The sequence below is a fragment of the Megalops cyprinoides genome, chromosome 17, assembly GCF_013368585.1.
Source record: "Megalops cyprinoides isolate fMegCyp1 chromosome 17, fMegCyp1.pri, whole genome shotgun sequence".
NCBI lineage: Eukaryota > Metazoa > Chordata > Actinopteri > Elopiformes > Megalopidae > Megalops > Megalops cyprinoides.
In genome coordinates this window covers 4,355,913-4,372,953 of record NC_050599.1, presented here as the reverse complement: position 1 = coordinate 4,372,953, position 17,041 = coordinate 4,355,913, and the positions used below count along the sequence as shown (strand labels likewise).

Below are 17,041 nucleotides of genomic sequence, written 5' to 3'. Positions count from 1 at the left end.
AGTTTCTCTGTATCATGGCAACACATCCAGCTCAGTAATATAAGACTTAATATTATTTTTTAAAGGTTTACTGTTATAAAAACTGGCTGAAAGTGGGGAAGGAATTAAATCAAGTATAAAATAATGATTTCAAAAATACACTTACACAGCTAATGTCATCAGGTATCACTTGTATAAAATTATGTATTGTATTTCTTTTCAGTTATTTCATATTGAACCATTCTTTCAAAAATGCTTCTTGTATGTATTCTTCAACATGTAAAGCAATTTAACAGAAGAAAGTAATCATTACAATCAAAACAGTTTCTTCTGCAATCTCAATGTCTTGAAAGTCTATTTTACCATATTTTACAATTGTTTTCAGTCTTGGAACTACTGAAAAATGATCAAACTCAAGAATCACACTGTCCAAGAAGAAGCAATGTGTCCATCAGCATTATCTTAATATATGACAGTATATATTATATTTCATTAAGGCTATTCTGGTAAATCATGTTAGTAGTCTGTCTGGCCATTCTACTGAATCCATGCAATGCAATATGACACGTGCACACACTGACGAAAAACAAAAAAGATTTAACCCACAGACATTTTGATTCTTGGTAAAAACCAGTTCTGGATAATCTAAGATTTTGCTGCAAGCTAAGCATATTTTTTTAACGATGGAAATAAAATTAGTGCTCTTTGCCCACGGTGGAGACTTCGCCCAGTTAGCGATGATAATCTCCACTTGAAAAGCGGGTTCATGGAAGGAAACAAAAAAATATTTATGCAGTATTTATGCCAGCTGGAGATGAGTCAGTCTCAGTGGCTGAGACGGCGTCACCTTCTTAGCACTGTTGACTGTTATTACATACTTGGCAGCAAGCACAAGCTGAGTGCTTTGCTCCCGAAAGTATGCGCGCAATGCTGACTGACTGATGAACAAGTGTTAAAAATGTAGATTGCTACTATTGTAAGACATAACAATGTAGATGCGGCTGTTACGCAAGTCTGAGGCGATGGACTACTGATGCCGCCAGCTGCTGACTCACAGTTTCACACACACACTACCAGTATTCAGATTGGATGAGCACTACGGTCACTTCAGGTAAACCCAAAACTTCGCATCTGTCTGACTGGCGGACTGAGCAGCTTACCTGAACGCACTCACACACAGAGGATGAGGCATTCCTAAATATCACTCCTATTGTTAACGGCACAGATCAGATCCCACTGCAGTCATACTCTGCCCTCTCACATGCCACAGCACAAAAGCACAGCTGAACAACAGCCTTTGTTCCCTTTGGTCACTTTTCATTCCACGATTCCACTAGCCATTTTGTAAAAACCTCTCTAAAATCTCTCTAAAATAATTCTTGTGCCCTAATTTCAGCTTTACAAGTTACATTCATCCTATCAAGAGAAGAAAATGCACAGTTCTTCACATACAACCAGACACAGCCAGATCCAACCAGAATCTGAACTTTTTGTCAAAGCTTGCATCTTTTTTTTTTTTTGCTCCCTGGTGGTGCGTTTTGGTATTGCATGTGGCAAAGGTTCTAGTCGCTACAGCTTCAGGTGCTGAAAGCTAATAGCGGTTAGCATTGTCGTAGGAGGACGTGTCCAAGTTGAAGAAGTCCTCCAGTGACCACTGCAGGGTCTCGAATGTCGGCCTTTCGAGCTCGTTCTCCTTCCAGCAATCCATCATGAGATTGTATATCACCGGGGGGCAGTTCGCCGGGCAGGGCATTCTGTATCCAGTGGAAAGCTTCTGGATCACCTGGTGGTTGTTCATGGCTGATTGAAGAGGAACAATAAAAAACTAAATGAGTACAAAAAGACATACCACACTTTCAGACCAGCAGTTTACCCAGTACTGATACCTTTGGAATCTTACAAAACAACAGCAGGGACTCATTTAAAAGTCACTTGATAGAAAGCTCAAGCACATTCTAGAAGACAGCTCAAAATCTTCATGAGGTAAAGTGCTTACATTCTTCATAGTGACAAAGCGTGCTATTTAATATCTATTTCAAAGACGACACGATTTTGCCTCTTTTCACACTCCCATGGCAGGATGCTGCCGTTTTAAAATTTTGACGAGGCTTAATTAGCAACAGAAATGAGCGCCAGATGTCTGTTGAGTTAATACCCTCAGGGCATGTTACTCACATGATATTCCCTTCATCTTCCTTTCGCCTCTTAATCACTACACTTTGACCACCACACAGAACTATGCTAATCAATGATGCACAATCCACTGAATGATGTGTCTTGCAGAGGCGAGTATTAAAAAAATGAAAGTAGTAGTCTTACTTGGATAAGGCATCTGTCCAAAGGTTATGATTTCATACAGAAGGATGCCGAAGGACCAGACGTCAGACTTGATGCTGAACTTGTTGCAGTTGATGGCTTCTGGGGCAGTCCATTTCACCGGAAACTTGGTTCCCTCTTTGGCTTCATAGACGTTTTCATTCTCCATCTTTTCCAAAGGAATACATCTACTGTTAATGCTCCATCTTGCAGGAAGAAATGTTTTTATAAGGAACCTCAATTCATTTCAATTGTGTTTTACGTTTTTATCACAAACCTCTCTGAAGGATGCTTTGAATAAACAGAAATAACTCCATGTGAATGGTACATATAGAAAGCCAGAAGAGTTTTGGAGAAAAATTACATAAATGCTGAGCAACATTGTGGTAATGTCTTATCATTGCTATGAGGGAACTATATTAGTAGGTATGGGGCTTACAGTACATTTCCTACAGAGGGAATAATGGGAATCCTTTTATGTGTCATAGATTATTTTGAGTTTAATGATTACCTGCTCCCATCCCTCCCATTCACCTTTTATTGAAAGGAATACCTGACTATTTACAAATGAAGGCATAATTTTCAGGGCTGAAATAATCTGAATACGAGAAAACGTGAACTGCAAAGAAGCTAGAAAATGCATTTGTCTGAAATACTTGCGCATGCATTTTGTCTGACTGGTGGGAAATTGATGTTATCTAGGAGTCATTCATTTGCAATGATTTTCCCTAGCCTTGCATGACCCAAAAGGCAGCCACAGAAAGATGAATGTTCATCTCCAGTGCAATCAAGGTTGCGGAAGTGACTTTGGCAATCACTTTAACTTTTGAGAGAGGATAAGTTTATCCTGAGGTTTTTAAGATACTCGGTGAAAAATATAACCATATCCCTATCCATATACAAAGCAGGATGATTATATGGAGTGAAACAGTATTCACAGTTTATCCTTTTGGCTGAGAAAGCCCTCTACTATCCTATCAAATGTGGGAACTGAAAAACATATTTTAGCCAAGACTGATCATTTGTGATTACATTTTAGTAAACGGAGCTAATAATTTTGATATTTTAAACCAATGTCATTTTATTCCACTTTACAGGATATCCGACGTTGTACGTAATCATACATCTCAGTTGTTAGGTTTTGCTTAACTGTACTAAATCAAAGTTGCACCAAGCCTGTGGAACATGAAACTACTGCTCAGTCATGGTCAGTTACATTCAGACTGATACTTCAGTCGTTTCAGGTGTTACGTCAGCCATGCGTGTGAATGCGTTACAAAGCCCTCACCATGAAGACTCTGGCCAGACCGAAGTCGGCCACCTTGCAGATGTTGTTCTCCCCGACCAGCACGTTCCTGGCAGCCAGGTCTCTGTGGATGTAGTTTTGTAGCTCCAGGTATGCCATCCCAGCAGCCACCTGGGCTGCCATCTCGATCTGGTCCGTCCTGTTCAGCTTGGCTCCTTTGTCCTCTGCAGGGGTGAAAGAGCATTCTGTGAGATCCTCAGAGCGGTCAGGGTGACCGGGTATCATTCACACCTTCAGGAAGGAGGCCAGCATACTGGGCATGCTCCCTACTGAAATCATTCTCAGTACCATACATTTAGCACATATTTAGCCAGCATACTGCCACTACACAGCCACGTCCAACGCCCATTCAAACAGGACTTTTTGGATTGCACCTTCCAAAAAGAGGCAAATGTAATTGTGACTGCTTTCTATTGAGGTTTTCTTGGAAAAGCCCTGTATTTCAGTATTTGAAAATAACCCGGGTTGGATAGGCTTCACAAAGACAGATTTGGTACTTCCAACATTTTCCTTGCATTTAGTTCACCCGCAGAACCAACTAAAATGTCTTTCGATGTATTATTTCCCACTGCAATGTGACATGTCATATTTCAAATATTCAGGTCCCTCTGGACAGAGGAAACTGGATTCTGTGCCCAGGGGGCAGGACAGGCCTACAAGAGTGTAGGAGACCGTCTGCTGAGTGTCAGTGTGCAAGGTCAGCGTCTGAAATATAGATGATAAGAGAGGAATATCTCAGGGCCATCAACAGCCATTTAACATGACTGCTCAAAGTGACCATCTCTCTGACAGGCAATGACAGAGCGTCTTTCAGGCCACAGACACACAACGGAATTCAGCTGTCAACGGGAAGCACCCACACGCCCATAACGTAACCATGCTGCCTGCTGCATTACCAGTCAGCGTAGAAGTGAAATTGCTTGATAATGTCTCTCGTCAGCATTTCAAGTGTTGATGAGGTTACATGTGTGTAATTTTGAGCATGAACCCTTGAGTGTGCAGTTCAGCAGAGAAATTTTCACACCGAGGAGATTTTGTTTCATATATAGCACACACATGCACACACACACACACACACACACACACACAAACACACACGCACACACACACAAACACAAACACACACGCACACACACACATACTCGCACATGCACACGCACACACACACACACAAACACACGCACACACACTTGCACATGCACACGCGCACACACACATGTGTACACACACACATGCGCACAAACACACATATGCGCACAAACACACATATGCGCACACAAACACACACACACACACAGACACACACACACACGCACACACACACACGCACACACACACACGCGCACGCACACACACACACGCACACACAGACACGTACACACACACATGTAGCATGATTCATCAGCCGCCTCCATGTTGCCTTTAAAGAGGGAAAGGCACTGCTGCTGCTGTTTAAGTGCTGCTTTGTGGTAGCATTCAGTTTGGAGATAAAGACAGAAGATGACATTCTATCCCTTTACAGCTGTAATGTAAAGATTAAATGGACCTGCCAGACACCCTTCCTACACTGGGATTTTCCTCCTGCAGCATTTTTAAGGTAAAGGTATGACCCCCTTTCAATTAGTTATAGACTTTTAATTAGATGAGTGCAAACCCAGCACCTCCAGATACCCTGCAATTAGCCCTGAAATTGTTTCTCCTCTCTCGTGTCCCATTAACAGGTTTCATCCGAACCCATCCAAAACATTTTTGTTCTTTCCTACTCCCAGCCACAGAGACAGGCTCACCCACCGGAGCAATCATACAACCTCCTCTCCACGTTGCCAGTGACAGAGGTAATACCTTAAACCGCAGCAGAAGAACGCTAAAACATCACTTTGCTCTGTAGTCCTGCTGTCAGCCATGCTCCACAGCACAGAGTAATCCCCGCAATGATTTCCAGGATTCTAGAACTAAGGGCAGGATCAAGCCTACCTGGCTGCACCGCGGTATCAAAAGCACATCAGAATGAGGTAACCAAGAGATCAAACAAAACCACATCAGAATGAGGTGACCAAAGGGATCAAACCGTTATGTGTTATGCCTATGAGAAAGGGATTATGAGGGTTTGGCTTCACAGCTTAAGACGAGCTTGGAGTGTAAGGTCAGGAGTAGCCTGTAATAAACTTTCCTTATGCAGCATCTTTCATGCATTGTTTTGCAGCCCTAAATGCATACATAGCTGTGGTTAATGCTAGCCTGAACATAATGTTTGTTAATAGTCATATCCTGCTGTTTTCCATTTCTTGTCTTTGCTGAATGTCCAATGGTGCTTGCCAGAATGTTGAGCATTTATACTGTCCTGCAGGTGTCCATGTCAGTGCGTGTACAGGGCTTCGGACCCCTGTGCAAAGCCACGCCCATTTTCAGGCTGACTGAGCCCTGCAGCCATTTCAGTTCTCCATAATAATCTACTCTTCCCAGTTCTGCTGCAGTACCAGTTTCAGAAGTTGTTATTCTACAGGTAGAACAAAGGCCCACACAGTCTCATAGCCCGAAATTGCTGCCTCTCGTGAGTAAACAGACGCTGACCTTGGCTGGGTCTGCTCTGCCCTCTCCAGCAGTGCTGCTGTTTGGCAGGAGGGGAGAGCACAGTGACACAGTAAATCCTCAGTGGCACAGGGTTCATGGAAAAGGGAAGTGGTCATCTGATCGCAAAACAACACCCTTTTCCCCTATCCCAGTGCGAGACACCCAACCCTTCCTCACAAAGTCAGCCTGTCTAACAATACATTCTATCAACGAGCAGCAGTGTGGTCTGGTGGAAAGGAGAAGGGCTGGTAACCGAAAGGTTACTGGTTCGATTCCTGGCTGTGGTACTGCTGTTATACTCTTTGGCAACAGTACTTAACTAACAACTTCCTCAGTAAATCTGTAGCTGTCTAAATGGGTAAGCTGTAGCCTATGTTCATCACTCTGGATAAAATCATCTGATAAATGACAATAATGTAATGTAACAGGGCCAAATCAAATTGTGACTAAGTCAAACTAAAAATATTTGTTATTAGGAAATAACACCAGCTCCTCCTTTTATTACACAGGGCCTTTTATGACCAAGGCAAGATGGCGTAATGCGTAATGTAATGTGAAGCAATGTAATGTAATGTAATGTAATGCAATGTAATGTAATGTAATGCTGCTGAGCTGCTGGGACCGTTGCCCCGCTGCACCAGGCCTCTGACACGGCCGCAGGGCGGTGTGTGCTCACTCTGCAGGTACTCCAGCAGACTGCCGTTCTTCATCAGCTCAGTGATGATGTAGATGGGCTCCTCCACGGTGCAGACAGCGTATAGCTGGATCAGTTTAGGGTGTCTCAGCTTCTTCATGATCTGGGCCTCCCGGAGGAAGTCCTGGGGGTCCATAGTGCCTGTGGAAATAACATTGCATATAAACGTTCGGAAAAATTAAGCGTGTCATCGATGTTTGGGTGCGTTGAAAAGGCCACAGTGACGTTATGGAAATGGATGACGTCTCGTCTTATCAAGAGATAAAGTATAACAGCCATAAATCTTGTGAAGGATCAGAGCTGTTCCACTAAAGTCCAGAAAAAGGGCAATTAACTGTGATTTATACAGCGATCTCACTTCCTGCATAATTTCATCTTGGCTATGAAGGGAGATCAATTTTTCTTTATCATCTCATATACATTCTCCTATTTACTGTCATCTTATTCAGGGAGACCTATAAACTTGAGCTTTGTCCAAACTTCATCATGGTTATCTCAATACTTGCAGTGAAGTAAAAGTTCAAATCCATTACGCAACATCTTAATACAGATAAGTACGGCCCACAGCAAAAGAGCCATCGGTGTGAACTGCTTTTTTCAGTTCACCTATGGCTGTAAAAACTGCATGTCATCCTACTACAAATACGCCTGTATCAGATTTCTTGCCTGCCTTATCTGGTCTCTGCTTTTTAGCTTGATGCTTTATCACTTGGTACACCACACCTGTGCCCTTGTTCTTGCAGGTCCTACGACATGCACCATGCAGCCCATATATCTCACAATGGCAGCCTTGTTAGTTATTCCTGATAAGGCCGTCCACCAAAGCAAAAAAAAATAGCGCAGTTATAAAAACATACGACTTGAAGAACACTGAGGCATAGTCTTTTTTTTTTCCTCATCGTGAAAACTACAATTTCGTGTGATTTCATTCTATTCAGTATTCAGTGAGGTTCGCTTTTCAACCCACATCAAAAGCCCACTGTCCTCTGTATTGCGTCTGTCGGGACTGATGACAGGTGTGGACTGAGCATGCTTACCGGGTTTAAGCGTTTTTACCGCCACTGCGGTGGTGCCGTTCCACAAGCCTTCGTGGACCTCGCCGAACTGACCCGCGCCCAGCTTCCTCACCAGCTGAATGGAGGTGCGGTCGATCTCCCAATGGTCCACTGTGTTGTAGGACAAGCCATGTGTCTGCGGGGCCTCCAACTTCAGAGAGCACACAGCGTCCGTCACAAACCGGTAAACACTGCCGTTTACCCCATGAGATTCCCACTCTTACAGGAGAGAGTCTCACCATCTACCTTACTGGCTTTATTGGACTCAATCCAAATGTTGACCTGCAAAGTTTTCTGGGTCTATCTGTATTTAACAGGAGAGGTTTTTAGAAATGCCTTTTACAGATTATAGTTATGTTATTTCAACTGAATTGAGAGCTAATACTTTTGGAATGTTTTGGAATTTTTGACAATGTCATTTGAAAACAAAGCTGAGGCATGATATATTTGCATATCTTTGTGGTCAACTTATTTTTGGATAGGCACAGACCAGTTCTGGATTTTTTGCCTGACTCCTTTGAATTCTTTAGTAGCCTAAGCCAATTGTTTGGGATTGTGGTGTGACAAAAATTATATTGGGTCACACTTTGATTACAGTTTATCACAGACACAAAGATACTGCTTCTGGTGGGGAGGGGGGTGGGGGCAGCAGAGTGGTGTAGTGATAAGGCACAGGGGCCACAACCAAAAGGTTGCTGGCTCAACTCCCTACTGGGGTACACTTGGCCAACGTGGCTTGGCTTAACCCCTAAATGCCTCAGTAGATATCCAGCTGTAAAAATGGATAAAATTGTAACTTATGTAAGTTCCTCTGGATGACAGTGTCTCCTAAATGATGATGATGTAATGTAATGTAACAGTTTCCCACCTATATATAGAGATTGGAAAAGCAGTCAATCTCAAATAATTTCGTACCTTCTTACACGGTTCACCGAGACGCACGCAAAGGCCATCCATGTATTTTGAGTAGTGCTCGACAAACTCCTTCAGGGTGTGGAAACTTCTCGCTCGGGAAACGTAATAGCCTCCGTTGTCAAGCTTCTTAAGTCTGTAATGTTTCACTATCCCATTGTCCAGCACTGAAAAAGACACACACATACATCAGCGCTTTTCGCAAATGACTTTTTCGGAGGAGGAATCTCATATAAAAGGGAAAATTGAAAAGGCAAGATGAAATGAAATGAAAAAAAATTAATAATAATCCTGTCAGTACAGACAGTTTAGCTGACACCACTCAAGGCTCAGCAGGGTCTTTCTGAGGGACGTTTAAGTGCCTGGCACGAGACAAGCCGGCGCTCAAAGTGCTGAATGTTGACATAAGGCACTTAGTGAGGAGGTTAAACCTGCGGTTGCGTTGTGTGAAGCCTTAGCAAGCGCTCCAGTGCCAACATGCAAAGAGGGCAGCAGACCAGGCGTGTGCAAATCCAGCAAGTTTACCAAGACAACCCTGCCTCTCAAAGCTATCTGCTGTGAGTTTAATGTGACACCAGATAAAATTTCTGCTCACTCTAAAAGTAATGCCAAAGTTTAATTAACTATTTCCTATTTATTGTTATTTGATGGTTTGGGGGTAATGCATCCGTGATTGTACTTAATATTACACCAATATACATATAGTAAAACAACATGTTGTAAAAATGTGTTAAAACAATAAAATAATCACTTCTTGCCTTCTTGTCTGTTATGTACTTGGTATGACTTAATTATTGATGTCATATATAAATGACGTTGAGTGCAATAAACAATTCAGTTGTTGGACTGAGGGAAGGAGCTCAGAGCCGCGTCTCAGGTTGTCATCTGACGCTTACAGTCTGGTTCTTTTATGAGAGCGGAGGTCTCCGTTTGTTCTGTTTATGACCTTGTGCCACTGCTCACTGAGGAGCCTGGTGCGACTTTATCAGAGCAAGCCCAAAGCTGCAGGGTGTGAATTTCACTGGAATGAGGAAAAGGCTCAGGTCCTTCATGTCGCCAGGAAACTGCACTTTAGTGGAGGCCAAATGGCATTAACTGAACTGCATTAAAAAAAAAAAAACCTTGAGCGCGGTTTCTAAAAGAGTTACAGCTCAGCACACACATGAAAGACACGTTTGGGGGCAAGATGCTTCACATGTTAGACTGCACTGGTATGTTTGGAAATGTCCCAAATGCATAATCAGCAATTGTATATATGCTCAAATTTCAAACACACCACCACATTGACCACCACATGGGTAAGACCTTCAGAGTTCCACAAGTACACCCCAACCTCCATAGAAGCATCATAGGCCTTGTCTGTTGCTGTTTTCATTCATGGGGTGCTGTATAACCACAGTATGTGAACCCTGTGATACTGAAGAGTACTGTCAGTAGGGCGAAAAGGTGGCATAATGGTAGGGAGCAGGACTCATAACCGAATGGTTGCTGGTTCAGTTCCCTGCTGGGGCGCTGCTGCGGTACCCTTGAGCCAGGTACTTAACCCAGAATTTCCTAAGTAAATATCCAGCTGCATAAATGGATAACATGTAAAAACTGTAACCTCTGTAAGTCACAGTGAATAAAGAGTCTGTTAAATGCCAGTCATGTAATGTAATGTCACTTGGTTGTGGGTCCAATGAACAGTTCCGTCAAGAAGAGGTGTGTAGGCTCTGAGTAATGACCATGCACGTTTACCTGAGAGTGACAGCTCTCCTTTCTGGCTCTCACACTGTCTGATGAGAAAGGCACCATGCCGGTTTCCCTCGGAGAGCAGCATCTTCTCTGCGTCTACCCTCTTTGTGTCCGGAAAATACCATCTGCAACCAACAATGCATTGTGTTTGCTGGGACCTTTCAGACAAACTGGTTTCGACACAGATTCTGGATCTCAGAGAAGCAATGCTGATTACCACGCCATGGGGTTCAGCTTCTTAGCCCAGCCACTGCTCCACACAGACCTTAGCTCTGAATAATACACCATGTGCTCAGCTTAATTACACCGCGTGTTCGCTGAGCAGCTGACAAATTCAAGGCTTTGTAGTGACTGATTACAGAGAGCAAACCAGCTAGAAAGACAAGATTGTGTCTCACTGGTAAATCTGTTGTAAATGGCATCTCACAGTGCTGACAACCAGAGAGGAGCACTGAGAGTGGGCCTTTTGTGAATGTGACTTCAGAGTGCACCAGGTTCATTTTGAAAACAAGTTTTGAAAAATCAAAAAAATGAAAAAGACTTGCCGTTTTATGCAATTATTTTTATTTTTATTTTCTGTTCTTATCATCTGCCATAATTTGTTTGTCTTGTCTTTTCTGTTCTTCTTATGTGCAATCCACTTCTTCACAGAACCCCATTTTTGGATTAATATTAGTGGTTTCCCCACTGGGACCTGAAAATTATTGGGGATTTTTTTTTTTAGATTTTATTTAACCTGTTCTGAATTTTGTTATTATTTCATGGCCGTTATTCTCCTGCACTGTCATCCTCGACCTGCTTGTATTCTTCTCCCTATTCGACGTTGTATTGTCCACCTGAGTTTTATAAGGAAATTGATTTAGCTTGTTTAAGATTTAATTTTGGTTTCTGCTTACTCATTCTATCCTCTTCACACATCTTTCTGTTTTTATATGATTCTATTGGCTCCCCTGTGTGGCAGTACAGTACCAATGGATTACAGCCCATCGCTGGTTAATAGCCTCCTTGTTTCATGATTGTAAAGTGTGAAAATCCACTGTAACAATCTTATCATAAAGGCTGCAGTGTAATTCACTGGAAACTGAGCTGATTGACTTAACTGAACTCAAACTCATCTTTCTTCACTTGGATTATAGGTGCTTTTTCATAATAATCATATTCATCAATAAACAGCTTAAGACTTAATGTAACACTTTAAAATCCTATTTGTTTTGCTTTCAGAATTAAAGCCTTCATTGGATAGTTAGGGGCTGCCATTCACTCATTGATGAACACTTCATTTAAGTAACCTCAGATTCTCAGATTTCACTGTAAATATGTATTATAGGTCTGTCCAAAAATCATACACTTGAGGCATGTGTTTAAAGGCAATTCCATTTCACCTGAGCATTGTCATGATATAACAACGTGGACGTCACACTATCACTTTGGAAACTCTGAGAATAATGCATTTGATGTCATCAAGGAGCTGTTCCCTCCAATGTGAAAACTAAAACCACCCTGTCAGACTGGTTTCTTTACATATTTACTCTCACTTTGCTCTTCGGAGTTTTGATCACATGATAAGCCAGCCGTACTGTCAGCTTAAATTTTGTCTCATATCTGAGTACTTGCGTTACTGAACATTACATTATACTTGGCTTTATTTTCAGACTTGTACTTATCTGGTTTCCTGGGGGGAATCCCATAAATAATGAACTTTAACCTCATTCTACTGTTAAACCAGCACAATTTATCCATGTTGTTAATCATTAACTTGAGTTTAGTCAACCTGTCCTCCTTACCGTAACTGTGCAACGATTATACCAACACCATAATACTTGTCTTCTGCTCACAGAAACGTGTACAGACATGCTGCTTGTATGGTTCAAAACACAGAAAATGCACAGATAAACCCCAAACTGCTAATGTCATTTTATGTCCATTTTCAGAGAAGACCTTAAGGCTGGATTATTGTGGTCTGACCACTAGACAAGGTCAAGAGGACCGCACTGATGAATCACAGTCAGGAGTTAGAAAAAGTTCCCAGAACACACAGACACACACACACACACACACACACACACACACACACACACACCTCAGTAAACTTGTTTGGCCTTGGTTAATCTAATGTCTGGCCAGACATAACATAACAATGAAAAGAATAGCATGGCTACAGAAATTATTATAGCTGTCTTCATATATCGAAGAGGATACACTGTGACATCTAGCCATTCTTTAATTTGACCAACATCCTGACCACCACCTCCATAGATTTCAGTTATAATACTCAAGCAATTTAATGGGGTGCTGTAAGGGGATATCAACACTCCTTATCCCACTAGCTGAAGTGGTCCATTTTAGTTTATGTACTCTTTCCTCTAGGGTCCCAACTCGCTTGCAGTGCATTTGAGGCATGTCATTGTGATGTCACACCGATTCTTCGGTCTTTATCATTTTTGCCAGTTTCCACATACTGTTGAGAATAACTCCGCAGAGACAACATATTACATATCTACATATTTAGATGGCCAAATATCCTGATTATTTATCCTAGCTAAACTACAAGCCTACTTGTCGGGCGTGTAGGATACTCACGGTTCCGCATCCAGACTTTCCACGGGCGCCACATAATTCGCCGGAATGTACCCCTGTCTGTTTGCTGACAATCCAGTGAGTGCTCTTGCGTACCACCAGTCACCAGCACTTTTGTCCAACGCTTCCAGCTTGTCCCCAGCACAGAAACTCAAATCTTCCCCAGTCCGTGCAGTGTAATCATACAAGGCGATGTAGACGTATTGCGGGTAGTCGGGAGGCACGGGGGGCAGTGCCCGTTTGGGTGGCTCGGTATGAGGGTTCGTGATCACCACAATGTCCCGCTTTTCTCGCTCGACCTCCTCGGCGCTGGACTGTGCGTTTTTGAAACACGGGAACACCGCCTGACAGCACAAGACGCATCTCCGTCTGACATCCATTCTGAATCCGCGAATTCTGCTCAGTCCCAGAGAAAATTCAACAAAGTAACACGTGATAAATGAAATGTACGAAAAGGACAGGTGTCCATCGTCTCTGAGCTCACTTGCCTGGTCAGGTAGTCGGTGAGATTTCCTTAAGTATTGTGACTGAGAATCTAAAGTCAGCTACAAAGTTCCATCCCGTCCATTCATGAAATACTCGCTAAAACCGGTCATTTCGGTGGGTGATATCTGCTATCGTCTGCACTAGAACACACCCTTACAGGCAATAAAGGTAAAGGCGATAAATTGCCCCTAACCAGAAAACCTGCTGTATTTCCTGGTGAGTATTCTGCAGTCACCTGGACCTGTGTACCCTGAACACAACCCGCCCAGCGGGAGGACCGTGTTAACTGCTGCATCGCTTTCCTTGAAATACCTGTTTCGCATTCCAGACATGTACTGTAGATTAAAAAGGAGCTGTGAAGTTCACTGGCGATGGTTCATTTAAAGAATGGCCTTTGAAATTATTCTTTCAAGCATAAAAAGAGTAAGCAAAAAAAAAAAAAAGTAAAACGGAAAACAAATTTCGAAATAAGGCCTGTTGAAGTTTTGCATGAAACGGAATGAAATTCTGCATAAGAATTAGTGTATATCGTGAAACGGCCAGTATTCTTTCATGGTACACTAATCGTGCTTAAAAAAACCATGTAAACCTTTTAAAGTTAGTCCATTTTGAATATTTCAGAAAACATATTAGAGCCTGCGGACCATTCTGTGTCAAATGGGACAAATTTTGGCATGGCCTTTGAAAGCTGAAAAGGACAGCCGAATTCCAACAACATCAAATTGTTGTAAAGATGAATAAATACTATTTTAATTGCTGAAGTGTCCTGTGTCCTTAAATAGGTTATTGCTGGCCAACCACTTTTGACACTTCTGTGTAAATTAATATTAAATTTACATGTAGTCATTTTTCAGACACTTTTATTAAGCGCAACTTACATAAGTGCATTGAATAGGTTTGGCAATTTGCTGCACAGATATTAAAGCATGTGATTACTTCCATCCTTGAAATATGGTGCCATTTGGGAAACATTGTGGCTGTGTGAATCTGTGGCTGCACAAATGTTTTATGTTTAATGGATTTGTTGGTTTTGATTTATTGATTTTATTGGGTTTATTGGTTTTATTGGTCAGATGAGATAACATTGTGCTATGTGGACATCACCTTTGTGTTTGGGATAAAATAGGTGAAGCCTATGTAGAGGAAGAACCTCAGTGCTTACAGTGAAATATGGTGGAGCGGCGGGGATGGGTGTTGGGGGTGGGGGTCATTATGTTGTGGACTTGTTTTGCATCTACTGGTCCTGGGGCCCATGTCAGGATGGAGGGAGTGATGAAATCCAAAACATACCCTGAAGTTTTGCCAAAAACCCGAATCCCTCTGCCAAGAAGGTCAAACTTGGCTCAGAATTGGCATTCCAAGATGGCAGTGGTTCAAAGCAATTGTTAATTGTTACAAATAAATTGTTAACTGAACCAAAAGTAATCTCAACTGATCATCTGAATCACCAGACCTCCAATAAAATATTTGCAGTTTAGTCTCAACAAAGTTCACAAGTGAAATTCAAAAGATCTAGAGAAATTCTGCTATTATAAAAGGACAAGTATAATAGAGAGAGAGAAAGAGAGAGAGGGGGAGAAGGATGAAATATGGTCTGTATTATTAGTATGTGTACATATTAGCTTCCCTGTTTTGCAAGGTCTTAGACATTCTACATGCTCATTTTAAATAGCATTTTAAATGCTAGTGCTTAAATGCTAAATCCCCTCTCTTAACATAAGTTTTATTAGATAATGCTCAGTTATTAATGCCACAGTGAAGGGGAGTCAGAGGAAGTCTAAACTGTCATGAAAATACTTGGAGTTCCATGAAGGTACAGCAGGAATGCAAGCCGTTATAAAGACAATTCAAAGTAATGGTTGTTGTGTACTTCATGTATTGCCATTTCCATTCTGTCTTGTTTCAAATGACCAGTCGCCTAGAAAGGTTTTATCACATGCATACATATGCCAGACAATTATTTATTCTGTAAATGCACAACTTTCTTGACCTGTTAGATCATTTTAATGGTAATACGATGACAATGTTCTGCAGCTGGAAAACCTCCAATGACCAATGTACCTTTATGCATCACTGTCAAAATGATCTGTGTTACCATCTCATTTAATATTGTGCATATCACCCATTCTGTCCTCATCATTGTCCACTGCATATTGTGTGTATAATTATTTAGAATTAATTAAACGGGTACACTTTTTCAAGCAAAAAAAAAAAAAAAAAATCTGATGAAGAACAAGAGAAAAAAAGTGATATTTTCAAGTAAATTGTCTGAAAATAATTAAAACACATTATGTGGGAAATGGGGGGAAGATTGGCAACTATATACTTTTATTTACTTTTGCTTAAAAATCAGGGCTGGATACCATTTAGAATATAATAGTGGGCTATCATATATGAAAGACTGCAAGATCCTAACTAAGAAGAGTTATTTTCTCTTTATTTGCTGGTAACTGTATACATGGTGAAATTTCAGACATTGGTACTCCTCTGTAGTTAAAAATTCACCCACAGAGTCTCAGTAACACCTTTTGCTCTTACGCTGGTCCAGAGTTTGCCATATGACACTTAATCAGGAAACCTAGCAAGTTGCGCGCCTGTTATGGATGGCTGAACGTTCACAGGAATCTCAAGAACTTCTCCCCCGCGAATGGCAAGGGTCACCTGTGTGCAGATTGTGTCATGCTACTGTACAGAATGCGCATTTATATGTCATACTACGGTATTTTCACCCGGAAGTTACTCACGCCAGCATTTTTCCCCCTTTTTATGGTACGAAATTCCGAGCTACCTGAAAACGTTTCACTTTAACATTTGACGGTCGTGTCTATTAATTGCATACAGCAGCATTACAGCGGCTTGATCTGTTCAGATTTCTTGCGCTAAGTGTAAGAAGGCCCATTGAAACAGCACTTTCCTGTGGCAGTGTACCCATCCCACGTGTTGTGATACAAACGAATGTATTGGAGGCTGCGGGTACCTTGATTACAGCGGTGTCTGTGACATTGTCACATACAGTCCTGTTAGACGTGCAAGTTGACATACATAACGTTTTCAGTTCGTCGGTACACCTGACACAATGAGCGAATACTTCTCTCTAGCAGACTGTGATGTTATTGGCTTTGATTTGGACCACACTCTTTGTCGCTACAATTTAAAGGAAACCTCCAGGGTGAGTTCTGAGCACAATTTGCGAAGCATATTACTGGCTGCTTATGGTTAGCATTGGCTAGTGCCAGTCTTGTTGTGCACGTGAATGCACTCCTATGATAAAGCTAGCGAGATAGCTAACATGAAGTGGCTGTTTTCTAGGTGTAATTGTGGCAAAGTATGTGCATTTCGTAACCACCAAGGGCTGACTCGCTTACTAGTTAGCCACTTGATACCTGCAGACAGAATTACGAGTAGGCAGCT

The 17,041-nt window shown here is 41.9% G+C and overlaps 2 protein-coding genes across 2 annotated transcripts in view; one reads left to right on the top strand and one right to left on the bottom strand.

Annotated features, from left to right (window-relative positions):
* Positions 1-421: 421 nt before the first annotated feature.
* frk (fyn-related Src family tyrosine kinase) lies at positions 422-13,865 on the bottom strand. The gene is made up of 8 exons (XM_036549490.1): positions 13,148-13,865; positions 10,571-10,692; positions 8,837-9,000; positions 7,904-8,072; positions 6,849-7,007; positions 3,584-3,765; positions 2,299-2,464; positions 422-1,779 (listed from the first exon to the last, which is right to left on the bottom strand). Exons 1-8 carry the CDS (start codon positions 13,522-13,524, stop codon positions 1,571-1,573), a joined length of 1,548 nt encoding a protein of 515 aa, XP_036405383.1. The 5' UTR covers positions 13,525-13,865; the 3' UTR covers positions 422-1,570.
* Positions 13,866-16,425: 2,560 nt separating this feature from the next.
* nt5dc1 (5'-nucleotidase domain containing 1) overlaps positions 16,426-17,041 on the top strand; it is a 61,011-nt gene continuing 60,395 nt past the window's right edge. The window contains exon 1 of the mRNA XM_036549523.1: positions 16,426-16,799. Within this exon, the coding sequence (XP_036405416.1) occupies positions 16,707-16,799 (93 nt within the window). The 5' untranslated portion in view covers positions 16,426-16,706. The remainder of the gene's footprint in view (positions 16,800-17,041) is intronic.

Coding starts and splice junctions, on each gene's coding strand:
- frk (XM_036549490.1), bottom strand. CDS start 13,524: ATGGATGTCAGACGGAGATGCGTCTTGTGCTGTCAGGCGGTGTTCCCG. Junction 9,001..10,570: donor AGGAGAGCTGTCACTCTCAG/GTAAACGTGCAT, acceptor TGTCTTTTTCAG/TGCTGGACAATGGGATAGTG. Junction 8,073..8,836: donor TCGGTGAACCGTGTAAGAAG/GTACGAAATTAT, acceptor TGCTCTCTGAAG/TTGGAGGCCCCGCAGACACA.